We start from the raw sequence: 23,441 nt of genomic DNA, 5'->3' as shown, positions 1-23,441 counted from the left end.
TGGTTAAATAACCCATCACAATGTCTTCGATTGTATTTCATTCAGTACAAATAGGTTGCAACTTACATAATGAATTACCAGTATTACATACATGTGCTGTACACAACACAATACGGTATTCTAGCTGTGATTTAATCTGACTTTTGAACGTAATTGTCACCAAAATATACAAAAACTAAGAAAACTATTGCATACTCATATTGTTAATGCATTTGAACAACTTTGTTTGCAGGTGCTTGCTGTTTTCCAAGAAATTGGGGTCAACAATACCTTGTACTTTCTTGTATTTGGTGAATCATTGCTCAATGGTACGTGCATTATAGTGTTTACCCCAAATATCACATTCATATACGATTTGGTTGCGACTTACTTCAATACTGACAATTTCCTTTGATTGTTTATCGAAGAAGCCTGTTAATAATGCTGCTCAAACCCATAACACAAGCTGGAGCCACACCTGTTGCAGTCGTTCAACGGATAATAATTAACAAATACTCTTTTGTGTGTAAATAATAACTAATATCTTAGTTATGTTAATCCATTTGAATGTTTTTATTTTCTGTATAAATTTAAACTTATTTTATAACAAATGGTCAATCTATGCCCTTCTTATGTGCTTCTTAAGTTGGTCATTAAGATTCAATATGCAATGCATTTTTTATTATTGGCTGTGAAGACTAGTATTAAAATATAAATTAAAATATTGAAAATATTTATCTATTTTAACCTCATACCAATTTGGTTAAAATTGACCAACCCATGCCCTTCTTATGTGCTTCTTTAGTTGGTGTTCAGGATTCAATGTGCATTGCATTTTTTTCATTTGCTGTAAAGGTTTAAATATACGTATATTATGTAGATTTTATTCATAACACCTGATCGAATAATATCAAATTAATATAAGGTCATAACGTATACAACTTTGTCATTTTTGTAGCTCGGAATCCTTCGGAACAATTATTTATGACATGGGAGGTGTTATAGTTTAGGGGATGTTTTGTCCACCTGGTAAAAACATAAGGGTGTGTTTTATGATAACGTTTTTTTGTCCACCTATACAAAAATGTGTGGGGGATGGGGAGCGGGGGGGGGGTGACCTTTCAACACCCAATACATCCCCTAGCCCCAACCTAAATATCTTTAAGAGAGGCGGTTGTATATTTGAGTTAATCAAGGCCTGCCCACGCCTGTCTGCTTATTGGTTTTACCAAGTGGGAACACACCATATTTTACGGCGACAAAATAACCCCTCAAAGTCTTCAAATGTACACTATACCATGCGGTAAAACGACCTTGTAACGTAGAATGTTCTTATAGATGGTGTAACGGTGGTGTTATACAACGTGATGCACGTTTTCAACAAAATAGATACAATTAGTGCAGGGCAGGTGAGTAACAGTACCTGTTTATTGTTCAGACTACCGTCGCGTTTTTTTTAAATCTTATATCCTTTCGAATACCGCTACCATACATCGGCGCGCTATCGTAACCGCCTAATGCAGACCAATTTTCCAAGGGTGCTGGTTACCGCTACTGTTTTACTGTAGGAATACTGTAGACGACCGTAACGTACCGAAATAATGGGTACATCCTGTTCCGCAGTCGCAAAATGCACATTTTTCACAAATTCGTGGTGTGTTTGTCATTAAAATAAGAAATATTGTGAATTTTAAAACCAGCATTAGTACACTATGGTACTTTGTCTTAGAAACAGTTACTGCACTACGGTATTTCTTTCCAACATAATAACCATGCAACACAAAGCAACGGTATGTCTTTAAAAGTCGTCATTCAACATTATTCGGCTCTGGCTTTAGTATACTTGCTTTAATGAAACAGCAAGCTTATGTTATGCTCTTGTATCAAGAGTGTGCTATGGTATCACTGTCAAATTTAAGAAATGAGCAAAAGTGCGCAGTGGTATTACTGTGAGATAAAATTTGTTTTACGGACCTGTGTGTTAACTTCGATAAGGTAGACATTACATGGTTGAATTAAACTATAATCAGTCGCTTAAGTGCACTGTGGTAGCGCTCCCAAATCTAGAAATATGCAAAACCACGCTGTGGTATTTTAGGTATAAACATAATACGTGACCAGCATAACACAACTCATTTCAAAGGCGAATGAAGTTGCATTTGAAGGTCATTTAACTCTAGTTACGCTCCCTTTAAAGGGACTATACACCAGATTGGCACCAAAATCAGTTTTGTACTGTAACGAATCTCAGGACAATTATTTAATGACATGTTTTACTCTTTGATATCACAATAGTAATGTTTTTTTACCAAAATGCAAAAAAAATCGAGTCGGAGACCGGGTTCGAACCAGTGTCGCCAAAATTGCAGTCCAGTGTTGTTGTATCCACCGTGCTATGAAGGCTTACCCTGAACCGCAGGAATATTTAAAATATATACCTATATTAAACTTGGTAATATCACGTGATAACATCGACCAGCCAATCACGCATAAGAATGAATTCTACTAGGTAGACATACCTAGTAATCTTTTTTAACGGAAAAATACGGAAAAAAACTGCGAAAAAATAAATTAATTGTAAACTATGTGGTACTTCAATTTAATGGTTAGTTTTCAGTGCATTGTACACATCGATACCTAGTTTAGGTCAGTTTTCGACAATTTTCTCTTTTTTTTCGCTATTTCATCATACGGCGTGTAGCCCCTTTAACTGTTTAAAAGTTAGCCATAAGGTTCTTATAAATTAAACCGGACATCTATTACCTGATCGCTATAAAGTTATCATGGAAACCAATTTGACTGCAAATATATCAACAGAACATTCCTTACCAAAAAGCTGTATAGTTGAAATGGAAATCTATGAAATAGAAAATAAACCAACCGGACAAATATCACAAGGTCGCTGTAAAGGTTACAATGGATCCACAGTGACCCCTCTTATAGAAGCTGTATGAGAAAGCAGCATGATTTATTTCAACATGCATTAATACATATCTGTTGATGAAGCAATGATCAAATATTACGGTCACCATTTGAAAATCGTTGGTGCTTCTTACAAGCCCGCAAAAAGAGGAATTAAAATGTCCGCGTGTCCTTATGCTGTCATCGGTTATCTCTGGAATTTCCAGGTGTACTTATGTCGAAAGAAAGACGTAGGTTTGACCCAAACAGTTGTAGCGAACTGAAGAGAAAAACATCACAGGACGAAACCATGTGGTATTTGCCGACAAGATTAAAAGAACAGTTCTTCTGCTGCTTGGCAAATTTACACATTCGTGTGGCGCATTTAACACCGGAGGGAAATATTGGCCAATCACAAAATCAGTCCACAAAAAAGAGATTACAAAGTTAGGAGGTACACATGATACGAAAGACCTCGGAAAGGAAGCTTATCTCCATTTCATGAAATTAATCTAAACATGTGTGCAACACGATTACATGTTTCGATCTTATAATAAATAGCTGACAAGACAGGGTTATGAGTGGAAAATGAAAAAATCATGTATCGCATTCTGCAATTGTTGACTTATATAAGTACATGGGTGTTGTGGACTGTCACGACCATCTCAACATCAATAACAGTGTACAAACGCAAAGCGTTCGTTTTTGGCTCTATTCAGTGTGGTTTGCCTTGGATATCTCGCTTGTGAGCAGTTTCATCAAGACAAGGCAGTCAACACTCGGGCTACCCATACCCAACCGTTTCAGAGAATGGTAATTATACCTTCTTTTACAGTAAATTACAAACATGCTGTAGACTGTTAAGACGTAACCATAATCACGGTAGATAACATATTGATCGTTGCATGTACTACCAAAATGAAACATGAACACCATCTTTTAAAATTAACCAGCTGTTTAATAGTGTATGTATCTGTTTTAGGTTGCAGAACAACTTATCGGTGTCAGATTATAGCACGCGTATAAGGAAATCAAAGCAAACAAGCGACATTGCTGAACTTGACCCCTTTGGCTCGGTGCAGTGCAGAGTCAGCTTGCCCAAGACTTAGCTCCAGAAACACCGTGGAAAGTAATAAACAACTCAAGTGTGTAAAACATTTTTAATAATGTATGTTTTTATAGTATTGCATTTTAAAACGTTCCTTAAATCAAAACAATGAATGGTATGTTTCTTAAGTTTATGAAAATGCATACATTAAATTATTCCTACTGTTCAATGGCACATCTTTGATTTCAGAGTCTAGTACAAGAAAGCGCCGTTTAGATCAATCAGGTATTTAAATAACTTTTCAATATAGTATTGATGAAATAATAATAACAAAATGTTGTTCAGGTATCAACCTTTAGTTTCGGATACATCATTGCGAAGGTCTAGGCAAAAAAGCCGCCAAGAAGAGAAAGTAATCCTCCTACAGTATTATTTGGAATAATACTTTTTTTTACAAGTGACAAATAATGTTTGTTTTAAATTTTGTAATAGTATCAAACATTTCGCACTTAAAATTGGCACATTTTTTACGAAAGTATGCATATACAATGCAATTGTCGCTTACAACGTGTCTTTATAACACATCAATATGTGTTTTCATTTTACAGACCGATGTTATTGCATTGCATCAGAAACTCCTCAAGACTTTGTTGTCGTTTCGTTAATCTCATGGTGTGATTATACTGTAGTTGTTTCCCGTGACATATTTTGGGATTTTTTGGCAAGATAATCGTTACACTCAAATGCGTTGATTTATGTTTTGGTTTATTTCTTTCCTTCATGTACATGCGTTATTTGTTGATATAGAGGATTACTACCTAACAATGAATCATATCATTATTGATGATCGTCATGTTTGATTTAATCCATATGTTTTCCCTATATTCCTATGATGTAAATAAATTAATGAAATTCAATCTAATATGTAACCATTTTATAACCTTGATGTAAAAATGATTGTAAATCCGTATTTGGATTTTATTCATATAACTTAAGTATACATTTATATGGAAAATGAACGAGCATGTGTATAAAATATCATGATAGTAGATTATTAATTCCTTTCTGATTTATTTGATATAAAACATATTGTTTTGTAACCGTACTATGCATGTGTAAATAATAAAAGAAATAGAAATATTTATATAACGAAAGTCGAAAACTACAGGGACAAGCCCATTAGTTGATCATTCAAAATTAAGCCCTGTTTAGGGGTACAAGTCAAGGACCAAAAACAACAATGAACTAGAGACACACACATATTAACACCACTTCTTAAATTGTAAGTTTCAATTTTTGTTTTATTACTGACTTTAACATGAAATGATATGTGCCTGGAAAATTGTAATTATTTCATGCATTAAAATTAAGCACGGCTAAAATACCGTATTTCAACACACATGGTTCAGTCATACATTGCATTCCAGAGATTGTTTATGTGGTTTACTTCAATTTACACTTATGCATAAATTGATTAAAATAAAAAAAAAACGCTGCCATTCAAATATCTTCTGAAGCATTGTACGTTTGAAATAATTTTTGGAAAACCTTTTTTTAATACCGTAGTACAAAACTGTCGGCTTAGAAATATTCAATACTAGCCTTAGCGTATTTATGAGAAACACAAGTAACACTAATATCGAGTTACTACAAAAGTTTAAACTGCCATAGTGTATCAATGCACGCTCACGTGGTATAATTTCAAAATTGATAAAACAATTAAACGTCTCCGGCAATTTTGAAATACATATAGATAAAAGTCAGTACTAGAACTACCACAGTGTATTAATAAATACTAATATCATTTATTTATTTAACAAATTTTAAAAAGAAGCAATTCCTATCTACAAAACTCGCCTATAGTAGTTTTATAAAAAAAAATAAAGTGGCCAATATAGAAAAGGAAAATACCACAATCTACATATCACAGGATTACCATTGCGCTGTTTTGCATGTGCGTTTACCTACTGATGATGATATTCAATTTAATGACTACAACACACGTCTACGGTTATTGCTACCTTTGTTCAATATTCATCATATCCGTAGTGTATTAATGAGAGTTGTGTATTGTTCTGAAGTCAACCAGAGCGTAGTTATGCCGATATGTCATATTTATTTATTAGTTAATATTTTTAATGCCGTTACATAATAAAACCGATAAAATACATTTTATTGCATTCACATGTTTATATTTACACCTCAACTTCCATTCCTTAAATAATGAACTGCCTTTCGGCAATTGCGTTCATCAATCGATGAACGCAACATCTTCGGATATGTTCGGATCGTAATTCATTGCATAACAATATACATGAAAGCTATTGATCTTGTTATTGGTTGTATTATGTCTGCAGGTCCCGTAAAATATAGATCAACATTTTTAAAAGTGTCAGTTTATTATATTTTAAATATATTGGTACCAAAAGTGTTTCAATTTTACGTTTTAAAGTGATTTCAAGTGGTTGATCTTTTCCCGCGTTATTGTGACGTTATTTGAAAAAAAATGTTTCCGGTTATAGTCGGGTCGTTCTATTTACAGAATGGGTAAGAACGGATTACTGAGAGGTTTTCTTAAATGAAATAAAGTATTTTTTAACAATTCTTGAATGAAATAATGAACTATTGGTGTAAATATAAGGAATGAATTGCGGGGTTGATGTCATTATCGGGGATATGAACGCAATTGGGTTGGTCAAAGTACGCATGGAGTCCTTCGGACTCCACACACATTGACCAACCCAATAGCGTTCATACCCCGATAATGACATCAACCCCGCAATTAAATCCTTAAATAAAAGGTTTTGAGTAGAAAGAAAAGTGTAATTTCTTTAATTGTAGTAGAAATTTGTACTGTGTTTAATTTGATAAACGTTTTACCTAACTGATAACGCATGTTGATCATGAGATTTAAGACTCTGCTTTTAGCAAAACATGTACAAAATTATAAAAATTAGCGGTATTCCGACGCTGTACGATAGCGGTAATCAGAAGCCGACAATTTGAGTACGGTTCACACTGCTGCGGTAGTTCGCCGGTGTATGATAGAGGTAATGGGGACACCCAAATTTAGGGTCTGCATTGGGCGGCTATGGTAGCGGAAAGGATATCTCACGTCAACAAAACACTGCGTCAAATATGCTTCTTTAATGGCCTGCCACAGTACAACAAGTGTGTGGGGAAGGCAAAACATAAAAAGAAAGTTTTAAAAGCTCATGTTTTATTGATATTTTTTTTAATCAATATTTTTCTTGAGTAAGACATATATGCTTTCCGACATGTTTTGCGGTAATAAGGAATTGAAGATGATTTTCGAAAGAAGATTTTATCAGCTATTCTTGATGACACAAGACACACAGCCGCAAGAAATTGTTGATAGGGTAATGTTGACTATTTTGACACAAAAAACATATTCATTTTGTATAGAGACATTTATGAAAAAAAGTTTTTTATTGAAACATTGATAAAATCCTCTTTCGTGAAATTCGCTCAACTCATTATCACGGAAGTATTTTTTAACTGTTTTTATTCACTGTCGGATTAATTATTTCAGTTGATCAACCAAATTACATTATTTTATTATAATAATATGTATAAATAACCAACAATCGAATTTAAAAATGAAAAAAGCAACAACAACAAACATCATTTTACTATTGCAACTAATTTCTTTTGTTAACTGCCTAGGTGTTTTTGGGAGTAGCGAAGTTCCTGGTCGTTGTCGGCTTTGGGTTATTGATTGGGATATTCTGTGGACTGGTGTCGTCCATCATCACCAAATATACGAACTCGGTCAAAGGTATTTTGCCATTATGTAATACTTTCACTCCTACTGAATTTTCATAGATGAACGTGCATTCATAGTCCGATGAACAAACCATCTTACGTATACGTCTCTGGTATTACACGACACTTGTGATTGATCAAGTGACGTTCTATAATTGTAAGATGTATGTGCCGTTGATAAAACAAGTTACGTCATTACGCCGCCGCTATTCAAATAGCCGAATTTATGGTAAGTTAATATGTCTAGAGAGGATAAAGGATTTTTTAGAATTTTGGTTTATCTGTATATGAAACCATTTAGTGCACTGTACAACTGTATTCACAGACCAATGAACCGCAATACTAAAACATGCCCTCCTCAATTTCTTACGTAAATCTTGTGACTGTAATACTCCGTGTATGTCTTTTTCTGTGTGCCAGTCATGTTTTGTTTTTCTATTTTGTGTTCTCATTGGTGTTCACACTTATTTGTGTACAATCCATTTACTGTAGCTCCATATCATATAGAGCAGATTTGACGGTGAATACAACCATTTATTTTCGTAGAGAGTAATTTGTCGGTCTTCATGATTTGGTACAGCCCTCTATTAGCCATAGATCGCCCTGTTCTCTGCGAATGCGCGGAGTTACTATGATTGACAGTTAAGTGTGCCGTTGTCATCAGTGCCGTAGCCAGACCTAAAAAAACACCGAGGCAGACCGGTCTAGGCGTGTCCCCTTGGATTTTTTTTCTTGCAAGAAGCGATTTCCTGCATTCTGCAGTATCCATGGTGGAATTAAATACATAAATACGTAACATAAAATATAACATTTCAACATGTTTATTGCTATAACTTTTGATACAGTTGAAGTTAATTCTAAACGGTTTACATAAATTTAGACAAAACAAATGTGCATTTAGTAGAAATTTACTGATACAATCATATGAGGCTTTGTTACCAATACCATAAACCTACTTCTAAACGTCTCACATATTGTCACTTTACATAATATATAAGCCAACATTACACGGTATAGGACCGTAGTGTGTAGAGTTTATTCTATTATATCTAATATTTAGTTCTTTTTCAAATATAGACATTCCGCCCCAATGGTTTGTGTAAATTGAGGCAAAAGAAGAAGGTGTAGCTACGGCACTGGTCATGTATCCGATTTTGAAATTGATGTGTTACCAGCAATCAAAGTGTATTGATAACTATTCTGTGCACACTTTTTTTTTGTGGCAATATTGAAATACAAAATCTTATTTACGTTTCTTCCTTTAGTATGCTCTTAATAATATACAACCAATCAAACAAATTAAGTACCAAAATGTGCAATCTTTTGTTAAGCATTATGAAAAAAACCTTAACGAGGTCATCCCAGTAAAATTCTGTAAATAAATTATGCAAACATTCTAAAAATCTAAATATCAATATCAATTTGTTTATTTTGAACGAAAAGTATAATAGACGTGAATGTTTCGATGCTTTTAAGTTTTTGTTCAAACGTCAATTAATTGTATCTGCTTTTATAACATACTGACATAGCCGCAATAATATACCATCACCCTGCACTCATTTAATAAAACCAACTCCCGAACAGGTTAACTTTCGCGCCAAAATACCACGGGACTTAACTAACGGAAAAAATAGTGGGTCAAATAAGTGCGATCACCAAATAAGTTCGAGTTTATTTTGGCAATCTACGATATGTTAGAGTTCATTTTGGTGATCTACAGAAAATGGAACGAGCGCAGCGACGCCGCAGACCGAGAAAACTCGTACCATTTTCTGTTGATGACTAAAATGAACTTTAACGTATTTGGTGTTTGACTTTTAATGACCTAATAGCTTCACCCTTTGTTTAGTCACGTGGCATTTTGGAAAATTAAACCACCCAGGAGCTAGTTTCATTAAATGAGTGTCGGGTATTTGTATATTGTCGTTGTTTTGTGAATATGTTGTTGATATTAAGTTTATTAGAATTACCTAGGTATGTTTGCATAAAACAAAACTTAACTGAGATGACCTCGTTCTGGTTTTGATTCATAATAATCAACAAAAGATTGCACATTTTAGTACTGAATTTCTTGAATATTATAAAGAGCATATTAAAGGAAGAAACGAGCGAAATGAGTTTGTTATTTGAATATTGCCACTTAAATATTTCAATTGTGTACTAAATAGATGTAAATAGGATTTGATTACACAACTTTTTCAAAATCGGGTTCATGACGTAAACTTCAACTGCCTCAAGACAGCAGCACCTTTAACTGTCAATCATAGTTACTTTACGCATGCGTAGAGGACAGAGCGATCTATGAAAAATAGACGACTTTACCAAGTCATGTAGATCGACAAAATACGCTCTACGAAAATGTTTGTATTCACAGTCAAATCGAGTCTACATGATATGAAGCTACAGCAAATTTAAAAATCCTCGATTATCACTGGCCCATGCAAACTTCAAACTTTATTGTGCGAGCTTTCTCGACCTGCGGCCTCACTTAGCAAGCTCAATTTTCTTGCCGTGAACCTAGAACAAGACAGACAGTTTGCAACTTATCCAGTCTCTTAATTTAGAACATGACTATCGTACATTTGACAGACAATCAATTTGTAGGGGAAATATGCAAGACGATGGTGAGGTTGTACATACATACAGTTATACAGACAGTCAGCGAGGAGTTGTATGTTTATTTTAATGTTATGATCGTTGGAAACAAAGTTCAGTTTATAACTTTTATAAAATAACTTTCACATAATTATGTTTGTTTATTTACTTCTATATCAATCTGTTGAAATTAGTTTTATTATACCAACTTGATCTTTAAGATTGAAAATTCGACGATTGCCATAAACACCATCACGTTTGTTCCAGTGGTTGAGCCGCTGATAGTGTTTGGGTTCGCCTATCTGTCCTATATTTTGTCCGATCTCTTTGAGTTTTCGGGGATCATAAGGTAAGCAACAATACTCCAAGGAGACAGCATACTTGTAAATGAAGTGATGATTTCATAAGAAACAACAGAACACATTGTTTTACATGTAAGGCGATGTTTAAGAAGGTCTTGTTCAGACCACTGACGATTTTAGAATTATAAATGAACGACTGAATGGCGAAATACAGGTGTCCGTTATCTGGCAAACTCTTATTCATTTTCAGCATTATCGCCTGTGGCATAATTCAGGTCCATTATGCATTCCAAAACATCACGAACAAATCAAGAATGGGCGTGAAGTTTTTCTCTAAAGTTATGGCGTAAGTGTTCATTGAAAGTTTTTCACCAAATAGATTTGAAAAAAACAACAACAACAACATCTTACAAACTTGTAAAAAATGGTAAAACCCGAAACAGTTCAATTAAGTGTATAAAAGGTACACAAATATTGTAACGTTTTTCAGACTTCTATTGGTTGTCCATAGACTAGTGACCTAGCACACATTTGTAAAACAATGTATATTTTTAAGGATATTGTTATTTTTATTGACCAAACATTCAAACACCAATATATGATAAACACATCGTCTCCTTGGTGCAAAAACATGTTTATAATATTGTTTTGCGAAATACATATTTTTCAACATGTTTTGCATATCCTTTGAAAATTTCAGAGATATACCACAAAAGCATTTATTTTTGAAAAAAGTGATAATTGATAAGGAATATGTGTTGAATTTCGGTCTCAGATCGAAATGTATTTCACCGAGTAATCACAGAAAGCACTATTATAACGAGTGACACAGCCACAAGTGAATATATTAGTTCCTGTGGTCGCGGGTGAAACAAATTTGATCTTACACTAAAAGTTAACAAATGTAATGTACCTTTAATAATACAATTTTAGAAAAATATTAATCTTTTTCCCGTTAATCGGAAATCGTGAGGGAAACACAATAAGGTGACGTTAATTCAAAAAATATTTACAAGAAAAAAATGAAATTCGTTTTTTTGCTTCTCCTTTTCTATGGATGTTGTTGTAAGTCATATTGCGAAAGGTCAATTAAAGCTCCTCTGTCATGTTTGTTTAGGAAAAAGTGTACTCCAATTTTGATTGATAACCGCCTTGTATGGACATATATAAAACATGTTTGTATCTGATGATGTTAACAATTCTGTTACAGGACCGCGAGTGAAATCATTATTTTTCTATTCCTCGGGAACGTTACCGTCAAGACCAGTCATGCATGGATGACTGGCTTCTCTCTCTGGGCATTGCTGCTCTGTATTCTCTACAGGTTTCTGAGTAAGTCTTCAGTGTAGATGTTAAGTATACCCTACAACAAGGTCAAGGTTGGTCTTGAGCCGGTTTATCCCATTTGCAATCATTTTCTGTATACATGAAAACATTCAAAATCGAACACTATAAGTTATTTTGTTTATCAAAATGAAAAGTGATCGAGCAAAAATAACAAGCTAATAACGTCTCAACAAAATTCAAATAGTACAAAGTTAAACAGTGAATTGTTTGATTGTTAATTTCAGCCACATATGGTATTTCGTTCTTCCTGAACAAATATTCCACAGGACGAGTGAGGAAGATACGGTTAGATGAAATGTTCATGATAGTAAGTTCTGTCCATAACAAGGAACTTTCAGATTCTTAAGATAGCTAATGCATGATGAATGTGAATCGTTATATACACAAGATAAAATTACTGAAAAAAAATACGTTTGACGTAGATCATTAAATGTAAATAAATCAGATCGGGCCTCTTTATATTTTAAATAAGGTTTCCTGTAAAGTATTGGAAAGTGGAAGTTTTTTATACCATGCTTGGATTAACTAAGTCCATTTCTAAAAGGTACCAAAAGTTTGGTAAATTACTAAAGGAAAGACATTGCTATATTTGCTTTATCTCCGTCCGCTATGCGTTCTTGCATAATCTTTTTTCTCATACGAATGTTTACTTATTACTGTTTGGTAGTGTTGCCATTCAACACGTTACCTGCTACTTCTTGGTTTCATATGAATTGGATAGTTGTTAGCATATAGATGAAGACTTTTGGAATGCAACAACACCATGACATAACAAATTTGAGTAAATATTAAGGCTCACCTAGCTATTGCAGAATGAGGTTATTTTTAATGTAGTATTATGGGTATTCTAGCCTGGCTACCGGACTTATTGGGGTTTTCTTACATAATTATTGTTGGTAGCTAAGCCTGCTTACCACAGTTATCGGCGTTCTCTGACAGAATCTGAGGGTATTCAAGCCTGGTTACCAGTGTTCTTTGGGTTCTCTTACAGTGTTACTGAGGGTATTCAAGGCTGGCTACCAGTGTTATGGGGGTTCTCTTACAGGGTTACTGTGGGTATTCAAGCCTGGTTACCAGAGCTCTGGGGGTTCTCTAACAGGGTTACTGTGAGTATTCAAGCCTGGTTACCAGAGCTCTGGAGGTTCTCTAACAGGGTTACTGTGAGTATTCAAGCCTAGTTACCAGAGCTCTGGAGGTTCTCTAACAGGGTTACTGTGGGTATTCAAGCCTAGTTGCCAGAGCTCTGGAGGTTCTCTAACAGGGTTACTGTGAGTATTCAAGCCTGGTTACCAGAGCTCTGGGGGTTCTCTAACAGGGTTACTGTGGGTATTCAAGCCTAGTTACCAGAGCTCTGGAGGTTCTCTAACAGGGTTACTGTGAGTATTCAAGCCTAGTTACCAGAGCTCTGGAGGTTCTCTTACAGGGTTACTGTGGGTATTCAAGCCTAGTTGCCAGAGCTCTGGAGGTTCTCTAACATAGTTACTGTGAGTATTCAAGCCTGGTTACCAGATCTCTGGGGGTTCTCTAACAGGGTTACTGTGGGTATTCAAGCATAGTAACCAGTGTTATGGTGGTTCTCTTACTCTGTTACTGTGAGTATTCAAGCCTGGTTACCAGAGCTCTGGAGGTTCTCTAACAGGGTTACTGTGGGTATTCAAGCATAATAACCAGTGTTATGGTGGTTCTCTTACTCTGTTACTGTGAGTATTCAAGCCTGGTTACCAGAGCTCTGGAGGTTCTCTAACAGAGTTACTGTGGGTATTCAAGCATAGGAACCAGTGTTATGGTGGTTCTCTTACACTGTTACTGTGAGTATTCAAGCCTGGTTACCAGAGCTCTGGGGGTTCTCTAACAGGGTTACTGTGAGTATTCAAGCATAGTAACCAGTGTTATGGTGGTTCTCTTACACTGTTACTGTGAGTATTCAAGCCTGGTTACCAGAGCTCTGGAGGTTCTCTAACAGGGTTACTGTGAGTATTCAAGCCTAGTTGCCAGAGCTCTGGGGGTTCTCTAACAGGGTTACTGTGAGTATTCAAGCCTGGTTACCAGAGCTCTGGGGGTGTTCTAACAGGGTTACTGTGGGTATTCAAGCATAGTAACCAGTGTTATGGTGGTTCTCTTACACTGTTACTGTGAGTATTCAAGCCTGGTTACCAGAGCTCTGGAGGTTCTCTAACAGGGTTACTGTGAATATTCAAGCCTAGTTGCCAGAGATCTGGGGGTTCTCTAACAGGGTTACTGTGAGTATTCAAGCCTGGTTACCAGAGCTCTGGGGGTTCTCTAACAGGGTTACTGTGAGTATTCAAGCCTGGTTACCAGAGCTCTGGAGGTTCTCTAACAGGGTTACTGTGAGTATTCAAGCCTGGTTATCAGAGCTCTGGAGGTTCTCAAACAGGGTTACTGTGAGTATTCAAGCCTGGTTACCAGAGCTCTGGGGGTTCTCTAACAGGGTTACTGTGGGTATTCAAGCATAGTAACCAGTGTTATGGTGGTTCTCTTACACTGTTACTGTGAGTATTCAAGCCTAGTTACCAGAGCTCTGGAGGTTCTCTAACAGGGTTACTGTGAGTATTCAAGCCTGGTTACCAGAGCTCTGGGGGTTCTCTAACAGGGTTACTGTGAGTATTCAAGCCTGGTTACCAGAGCTCTGGAGGTTCTCTAACAGGGTTACTGTGGGTATTCAAGCCTGGTTGTTACCAGAGCTCTGGAGGTTCTCTAACAGGGTTACTGTGAGTATTCAAGCCTAGTTGCCAGAGCTCCGGAGGTTCTCTAACAGGGTTACTGTGAGTATTCAAGCCTGGTTACCAGAGCTCTGGAGGTTCTCTAACAGGGTTACTGGGAGTATTCAAGCCTAGTTGCCAGAGCTCTGGGGGTTCTCTAACAGGGTTACTGTGAGTATTCAAGCCTGGTTACAGGAGCTCTGGAGGTTCTCTAACAGGGTTACTGTGAGTATTCAAGCCTAGTTGCCAGAACTCTGGGGGTTCTCTAACAGGGTTACTATGAGTATTCAAGCCTGGTTACCAGAGCTCTGGAGGTTCTCTAACAGGGTTACTGTGAGTACTCAAGCCTGGTTACCAGAGCTCTGGAGGTTCTCTAACATAGTTACTGTGAGTATTCAAGCCTGGTTACCAGAGCTCTGGGGGTTCTCTAACAGGGTTACTGTGGGTATTCAAGCATAGTAACCAGTGTTATGGGGGTTCTCTTACACTGTTACTGTTGGTATTCAAGCCTGGTTACCAGAGCTGTGGGGGTTCTCTAACAGGGTTACTGTGGGTATTCAAGCATAGTAACCAGTGTAATGGTGGTTCTCTTACACTGTTACTGTGAGTATTCCAGCCTGGTTATCAGAGCTCTGGGGGTTTTCTAACAGGGTTACTGTGGGTATTTAAACATAGTAACCAGTGTTATGGTGGTTCTCTTACACTGTTACTGTGAGTATTCAAGCCTGGTTACCAGAGCTCTAGGGTGTTCTAACAGAGTTACTGTGGGTATTCAAGCATAGTAACCAGTGTTATGGTGGTTCTCTTACACTGTTACTGTGAGTATTCAAGCCTGGTTACCAGAGCTCTGGGGGTTCTCTAACAGGGTTACTGTGGGTATTCAAGCATAGTAACCAGTGTTATGGGGGTTCTCTTACACTGTTACTGTTGGTATTCAAGCCTGGTTACCAGAGCTCTGGGGGTTCTCTAACAGGGTTACTGTGGGTATTCAAGCATAGTAACCAGTGTTATGGTGGTTCTCTTACACTGTTACTGTGAGTATTCAAGCCTGGTTACCAGAGCTCTGGGGGTGTTCTAACAGGGTTACTGTGGGTATTCAAGCATAGTAACCAGTGTTATGGTGGTTCTCTTACACTGTTACTGTGAGTATTCAAGCCTGGTTACCAGAGCTCTGGAGGTTCTCTAACAGGGTTACTGTGGGTATTCAAGCATAGTAACCAGTGTTATGGGGGTTCTCTTACACTGTTACTGTTGGTATTCAAGCCTGGTTACCACAGCTCTGGGGGTTCTCTAACAGGGTTACTGTGGGTATTCAAGCCTGGTTACCAGAGCTCTGGAGGTTCTCTAACAGGGTTACTGTGGGTATTCAAGCATAGTAACCAGTGTTATGGTGGTTTTCTTACACTGTTACTGCGAGTATTCAAGCCTGGTTACCAGAGCTCTGGGGGTTCTCTAACAGGGTTACTGTGAGTATTCAAGCCTAGTTGCCAGAGCTCTGGGGGTTCTCTAACAGGGTTACTGTGAGTATTCAAGCCTAGTTGCCAGAGCTCTGGGGGTTCTCTAACAGGGTTACTGTGAGTATTCAAGCCTGGTTACCAGAGCTCTGGGGGTGTTCTAACAGGGTTACTGTGGGTATTCAAGCATAGTAACCAGTGTTATGGTGGTTCTCTTACACTGTTACTGTGAGTATTCAAGCCTGGTTACCAGAGCTCTGGAGGTTCTCTAACAGGGTTACTGTGGGTATTCAAGCATAGTAACCAGTGTTATGGTGGTTCTCTTACACTGTTACTGTGAGTATTCAAGCCTGGTTACCAGAGCTCTGGAGGTTCTCTAACAGGGTTACTGTGAGTATTCAAGCCTGGTTACCAGAGCTCTGGGGGTTCTCTAACAGGGTTACTGTGAGTATTCAAGCCTGGTTACCAGAGCTCTGGGGGTTCTCTAACAGGGTTACTGTGAGTATTCAAGCCTGGTTACCAGAGCTCTGGGGGTTCTCTAACAGGGTTACTGTGAGTATTCAAGCCTGGTTACCAGAGCTCTGGGGGTTCTCTAACAGGGTTACTGTGAGTATTCAAGCCTAGTTACCAGAGCTCTGGGGGTTCTCTAACAGGGTTACTGTGAGTATTCAAGCCTGGTTACCAGAGTTCTGGGGGTTCTCTAACAGGGTTACTGTGAGTATTCAAGCCTGGTTACCAGAGCTCTGGAGGTTCTCTAACAGGGTTACTGTGAGTATTCAAGCCTGGTAACCAGAGCTCTGGAGGTTCTCTAACAGGGTTACTGTGAGTATTCAAGCCTGGTTACCAGAGCTCTGGGGGTTCTCTAACAGGGTTACTGTGGGTATTCAAGCATAGTAACCAGTGTAATGGTGGTTCTCTTACACTGTTACTGTGAGTATTCAAGCCTAGTTACCAGAGCTCTGGAGGTTCTCTAACAGGGTTACTGTGAGTATTCAAGCCTGGTTACCAGAGCTCTGGAGGTTCTCTAACAGGGTTACTGTGAGTATTCAAGCCTGGTTACCAGAGCTCTGGGGGTTCTCTAACAGGGTTACTGTGGGTATTCAAGCATAGTAACCAGTGTTATGGTGGTTCTCTCACACTGTTACTGTGAGTATTCAAGCCTAGTTACCAGAGCTCTGGAGGTTCTCTAACAGGGTTACTGTGAGTATTCAAGCCTGGTTACCAGAGCTCTGGGGGTTCTCTAACAGGGTTACTGTGGGTATTCAAGCCTGGTTACCAGAGCTCTGGAGGTTCTCTAACAGGGTTACTGTGAGTATTCAAGCCTAGTTGCCAGAGCTCTGGAGGTTCTCTAACAGGGTTACTGTGAGTATTCAAGCCTGGTTACCAGAGCTCTGGAGGTTCTCTAACAGGGTTACTGTGAGTATTCAAGCCTAGTTGCCAGAGCTCTGGGGGTTCTCTAACAGGGTTACTGTTGGTATTCAAGCCTGGTTACCAGAGCTCTGGAGGTTCTCTAACAGGGTTACTGTGAGTACTCAAGCCTAGTTGCCAGAGCTCTGGGGGTTCTCTAACAGGGTTACTGTGAGTATTCAAGCCTGGTTACCAGAGCTCTGGAGGTTCTCTAACAGGGTTACTGTGAGTATTCAAGCCTGGTTACTAGAGCTCTGGAGGTTCTCTAACATAGTTACTGTGAGTATTCAAGCCTGGTTACCAGAGCTCTGGGGGTTCTCTAACAGGGTTACTGTGGGTATTCAAGCATAGTAACCAGTGTTATGGGGGTTCTCTTACACTGTTACTGTTGGTATTCAAGCCTGGTTACCAGAGCTGTGGGGGTTCTCTAACAGGGTTACTGTGGGTATTCAAGCATAGTAACCAGTGTAATGGTGGTTCTCTTACACTGTTACTGTGAGTATTCCAGCCTGGTTATCAGAGCTCTGGGGGTTTTCTAACAGGGTTACTGTGGGTATTCAAACATAGTAACCAGTGTTATGGTGGTTCTCTTACACTGTTACTGTGAGTATTCAAGCCTGGTTACCAGAGCTCTAGGGTGTTCTAACAGAGTTACTGTGGGTATTCAAGCATAGTAACCAGTGTTATGGTGGTTCTCTTACACTGTTACTGTGAGTATTCAAGCCTGGTTACCAGAGCTCTGGGGGGTCTCTAACAGGGTTACTGTGGGTATTCTAGCATAGTAACCAGTGTTATGGGGGTTCTCTTACACTGTTACTGTTGGTATTCAAGCCTGGTTACCAGAGCTCTGGGGGTTCTCTAACAGGGTTACTGTGGGTATTCAAGCCTGGTTACCAGAGCTCTGGGGGTTCTCTAACAGGGTTACTGTGGGTATTCAAGCATAGTAACCAGAGCTCTGGGGGTGTTCTAACAGGGTTACTGTGGGTATTCAAGCATAGTAACCAGTGTTATGGTGGTTCTCTTACACTGTTACTGTTGGTATTCAAGCCTGGTTACCACAGATCTGGGGGTTCTCTAACAGGGTTACTGTGGGTATTCAAGCCTGGTTACCAGAGCTCTGGAGGTTCTCTAACAGGGTTACTGTGGGTATTCAAGCATAGTAACCAGTGTTATGGGGGTTCTCTTACACTGTTACTGTTGGTATTCAAGCCTGGTTACCACAGCTCTGGAGGTTCTCTAACAGGGTTACTGTGGGTATTCAAGCATAGTAACCAGTGCTATGGTGGTTCTCTTACACTGTTACTGTGAGTATTCCAGCCTGGTTACCAGAGTGCTGGGGTTCTCTAACAAAACTACTGTGGTGTTTAGGTCTTGACAGCAGTGTACTTGGGTATCTCTTACAGAGTTACGGTGGGTTGCGTGGTGCAGTGTGCTTCTCTCTTGTGGCCCTGATCAACGAGGACGAAATCCCCATGAAGAACATGTTCGTCACCACCACGCTCTTTATTATCTTCTTCACGGTCTTTATACAGGTTCATCTGTTATATTTAAGAATTTTAGTTAACTTTGAAGTGTATTAAATAGGTTGTTACGACGGTATGGTTAAATTTATAAAATACAAGCTCAGATTTTGTAATTTATTAATGTTTAAAGTATTTGAATTGCCTTAGTTTTCATTTCATTCGAATCGAATTGCATTTTGGTAACATACTTATATGGTCGTTTCATCAAGAATTAAGACACTTTGTCGAGGGCTATTATTGAAACAAGCAAATGTTTTATACCCAAATATCATTTGTTTTCAGGGTGGAACTATAAAATGGCTGGTGAAGAAGTTGAGAGTGAAGTTGGCGGATAAAGACAAAGACATGAGTCTAAACGAGGAAATCTCAAATCATGTAACTCGTGATTACACACAATTACCATTGAAACACTTTCGCTATTTCATATTACGAGGATTTCGCATTTTGTTTCTTATACGAGTAAACGAACAACTTAAGCTGTTTCAGGTTTTTGCTGTTATCGACAGTCCGTGAATTTGAAAGCCAAGTTCGCTCGGAATGAATGTATTACGATTTATTAGACTGTCATTATTTTTATAGAATTATATTATGTACAAATCTTGAATAAGTTCACATAATTCATGAATATAGTCTGTAGAAAAACACGTTTAATTTGACCAGGTATTTGACCACATTATGGCTGGCGTTGAAGAGATCATAGGCTACACCATGGGCGATCACCAAGTCAAGGTCTGTTAGTTGTATATCTGATTATACAACTGTTTATATATAGAATTTGTAATGATTTAAATACCAATTTCATGTTATAAATTATTTCGATTACAAACGGTATCAATATTGATTATTTGCCGTTAAAGAGTAAAATACCTGCACAATTTCAGGCTAAAATCGATCATATTGACGATACTTATATTAGGCCTGTGGTTCTAAGAAATGCAAGCAGATCTACACTCGGCGATATATCTAACTACTATGAAAAGCTGGTCATGAAGTAAGTAAAATATCGAAGTTATCGCAGTTAAGTTAATAGCAACACCCTTAAGTAGTTTAATCAAGAACATAATTCTGTAATTCTCTTTGTGAACGTTAACTAAACAATCATTGCAGTGTAAACTTGAATTTTGTCAACATAATCACAGAAAACAGAAATTGTATATAAAACACGTGAATCAATATTCATTTAATTTCAGAGAGCATTACAAGAACCTTCAGTTAAGCGGCGCCAAACTGCGAAGAGTGAAGACAGATATGTACGTATACCGCGGATTTATGTGATGTATTTGCATTATTCCATCGATTGAAATATTCTACTTTTACTTATGCACCTAATCTATTGCAATCTACATTAGTTAATAAAATATATGGTTAAAACCCATCACACTTGTCTATTCTGGTCAGTCGGAAACTGGACAGCGAGCTGGCCCTAAACACACTAGTCCACGACGATGACGAGAAAGAGGCCCACGACAGACTCCGTGAGTAGAAATGCATGCAGGGACAGGGGACAGTTGTTTTGTATGTTTCCCTTTCGAATCCCTGCTTAAGGCTATTGTTGATAAGCGCGGGTAACCATACCGACTGCCTAACTATACGTTATATTATGAGATTATCAGGCCAAATTTGGCCATGCATGTACACAAATACATTGACTATGTGTTTATTGCAGATGATCATGTTCAGAAACGGGATGAAGAACATTTGGAGGAGAACATAAAACATGGCGAAAATCATCATAAGTTCCTGGCCGATACACTTCATACCGTCAGAAGTGTGAGTATTTACGCATGACCTATATTGTGAGTATACGTACATGGATGATGTGTTGTATATAGAGTATGCATGCTCCCGATCACCATCAAAAGCATATGTTTAAATTCCTTTAATAATCTGCCATATTAAAAAAAACAAATATATAATAAGGTTGTTATCCTGCGACATTCACAGTGTTTGTACGTATAAACACGTTTTTTGACATCTGGGTTGTCTCTGTAGTTAGATTAGGTACATACTTAACGTAGTGCTTGTGTACCAGTTATAACGTTGATTTCCCTAATTCATGATTTTAGAAATGACCCATTGGTAACTGTTAAATATAATTCGTATTGCATGATTTCATTCAAACGCCTGTTGGTTCAACACTTCAGCGGCTCCACCTCAATGTACACGACAAGAACCTGACTCACGATAAACAGCACCATCTGATAAGCCAACTGCGCAAGAAGTACCGCCAGAACATGGCCATTAGAGAGCGAAGGGAGCGTGAGTCTTTGGAGCAGGGTCAAACACTGCCCTCACACAGCCTTTCATTCAACATGGACGGCTCTAGGGCGTACGAAGAAAGGAAACCTAGCCAGGTTTACATTTCATTCCACATTACACCTTGACGCACTAAATAAACGCATGCAACGTTACATTCATAAAGGAGAGGTTAGAAGTGCTGATGCTAGATTTAAGAAATATTTAAGATATAATGTTGCCAACGATTGGGCAAAACTAGCATACACAATTGCCTGCGCCATTTTCTTGATTTAAGGCGATTACATAATACAAATTATACATATTTCCTTATGGCAAATTGAAAAAACATACGTTTACACTTTATTTTTGTAGAATATATAATTTTATAAAGAATATCATTAAAAATAAAAAGTTAAACGTATTTATTTTCCCTCCTTTAGGTACAATTTACGTTAGACGACACGGAACAAGAGGAAGCAGAAACAGAACATACGCAAGGGACTGATATAGAGTATGATGAAAATGGAAAGGCCACCTTCATGTTTTGAATACGTGTCTTGAATCATTTTCTACAAACAAGTTCGAGTTGCTTTCCCATTTCATACCGATTTTCAAGCCTTAATTCCGGTTCTGACACTTAAGATAGGATTTTATATCTAAAGCCGGTTGACACGTTTCAAACCCGAATTTTCCCAGACAACTTTACCTAAGTGAAAACTCTTAACATTTTTAAAAATTCAGCAAACTGCGTAAATAATGCTTATTGATTCTTTACATTACTTAAAATAAAACATAATCAATATACACCATTTTGTGTATATGACCTTTGCAACTTTTTGTAACCGCCCTTCTTCGGAAAAAAACAAATTCAGACTGTACATCGATAAAAAAGATCAGCTCGTTAAAACTCCTGAGTAGACTATGGCATCGACTCACGACCTACTCCTAGATCGAACCAAACAAATGTGCATCGACAACAGCTGATCGATTGAAGAATTTCCGTTCAATTCCCGAAGAATGACTCGACTAAAAAACTTGGATCGGTCTAAAAATAGAACTGTTGAATGATGCAAGATGGTGGTTAAATACTTTTGTCGATGACTAAATATGCTTTGTATGTTTTTGGACAATTAAACGACTTTTAGAATGAGCTTCAGGCATCGAAAGGCCTTCGGCCTGCTACGTTTTGTGAGTAAAGTCATGTAATTGTAAAACAAATTTTAAATAAACAACTGAAGACATATGCATGCTCATGAATTCCGTTGCAAATACATTTAGATTTTTATGCTGAAACTCAATAAAATCAAAACCATGGAGTATCATTCACTTGATCTTCTCATTTAATATGTGGAATATCGCCAAAAAAAACCAACAAAAAACATGGAGTTATACATTGCATATAAAACCTCGTATACAATTAACTGTCACGGATAAAAAAATTAGGCATGTTTAAGTAAAATTTCTCTACATTTGCAACACGACGGAGTAATTTACTACCAGGGTTATGACCGCTAAACCAAATGCATCTAACAAAATGCATTGGACATGTTTATAAAGTGTATGTTTGAGGTTTCTTTCTACAATGACATGAGCCTCGCGCGAAATTCTTCTCTTCCCCCCACACACATACTATAAATTATAAATCATTAAATATTTTGCACTCAAATATTGCATTTGCTGTGTTTTCACAGGAAAGCGATTAAAAGTTATAAGCCAAATATAAAATTTGTGATGATTGCTACAATATTATGAATAGAACGGCAATGATTTTTTATGCTAGACGACAGCTTTCAAATCAGTGCATTAAGAAAGTCATTTTAAAGGTAGGTATATTTGTTAAACATTAACACTGTCCGTATAGTTTCTCCATGACATCTTCCTGTTAGTTTTTCAGTTCAGGTGTTAACCTCGAGACAAAGACAGCGCATCGAGCTTATTTATCACTAACTTAGACGAGGTTACTCTGAACATGATCAATTATGTGTACAATCAGCCAAACTTACTGCAGGTAGAAACAACACTCCATGATCACCTATACAATAAATCATGTGTACAATCAGCCAAACTGAATGCAGGTAGAAACAACATTCCATGATCACCTATACAACCAATCATATGTACAATCAGCCAAACTTAATGCA

General features: G+C 37.5%; 1 protein-coding gene and 1 long non-coding RNA gene across 7 annotated transcripts in view; both read left to right on the top strand.

Moving 5' to 3' along the window:
• The window catches only part of LOC128218819 (Na(+)/H(+) exchanger protein 7-like), a 46,026-nt gene extending 23,483 nt beyond the window's left edge, over window positions 1-22,543 (top strand). For all 6 annotated transcript variants that reach the window (XM_052926537.1, XM_052926535.1, XM_052926540.1 and 3 more), the window contains exons 8-23: window positions 233-308; window positions 1,318-1,388; window positions 7,616-7,727; window positions 10,577-10,658; window positions 10,862-10,957; window positions 11,822-11,943; window positions 12,183-12,265; window positions 18,943-19,071; window positions 19,345-19,437; window positions 19,723-19,791; window positions 19,944-20,053; window positions 20,253-20,312; window positions 20,461-20,537; window positions 20,729-20,832; window positions 21,207-21,416; window positions 21,741-22,543. In XM_052926537.1, the coding sequence (XP_052782497.1) occupies window positions 233-308; window positions 1,318-1,388; window positions 7,616-7,727; window positions 10,577-10,658; window positions 10,862-10,957; window positions 11,822-11,943; window positions 12,183-12,265; window positions 18,943-19,071; window positions 19,345-19,437; window positions 19,723-19,791; window positions 19,944-20,053; window positions 20,253-20,312; window positions 20,461-20,537; window positions 20,729-20,832; window positions 21,207-21,416; window positions 21,741-21,848 (1,602 nt within the window). In that variant the 3' untranslated portion in view covers window positions 21,849-22,543. The remainder of the gene's footprint in view (window positions 1-232; window positions 309-1,317; window positions 1,389-7,615; window positions 7,728-10,576; window positions 10,659-10,861; window positions 10,958-11,821; window positions 11,944-12,182; window positions 12,266-18,942; window positions 19,072-19,344; window positions 19,438-19,722; window positions 19,792-19,943; window positions 20,054-20,252; window positions 20,313-20,460; window positions 20,538-20,728; window positions 20,833-21,206; window positions 21,417-21,740) is intronic.
• LOC128218822 (uncharacterized) lies at window positions 3,597-4,947 on the top strand. Its single transcript, XR_008258473.1, has 4 exons — window positions 3,597-3,693; window positions 3,863-4,025; window positions 4,178-4,213; window positions 4,537-4,947. It is a non-coding gene; the product is annotated as an uncharacterized LOC128218822 (long non-coding RNA).
• Window positions 22,544-23,441: the final 898 nt, after the last annotated feature.

Source organism: Mya arenaria, chromosome 15 (assembly GCF_026914265.1).
Source record: "Mya arenaria isolate MELC-2E11 chromosome 15, ASM2691426v1".
NCBI classification, from domain to species: domain Eukaryota; kingdom Metazoa; phylum Mollusca; class Bivalvia; order Myida; family Myidae; genus Mya; species Mya arenaria.
This window is presented reverse-complemented; position numbering and strand designations above follow the sequence as displayed.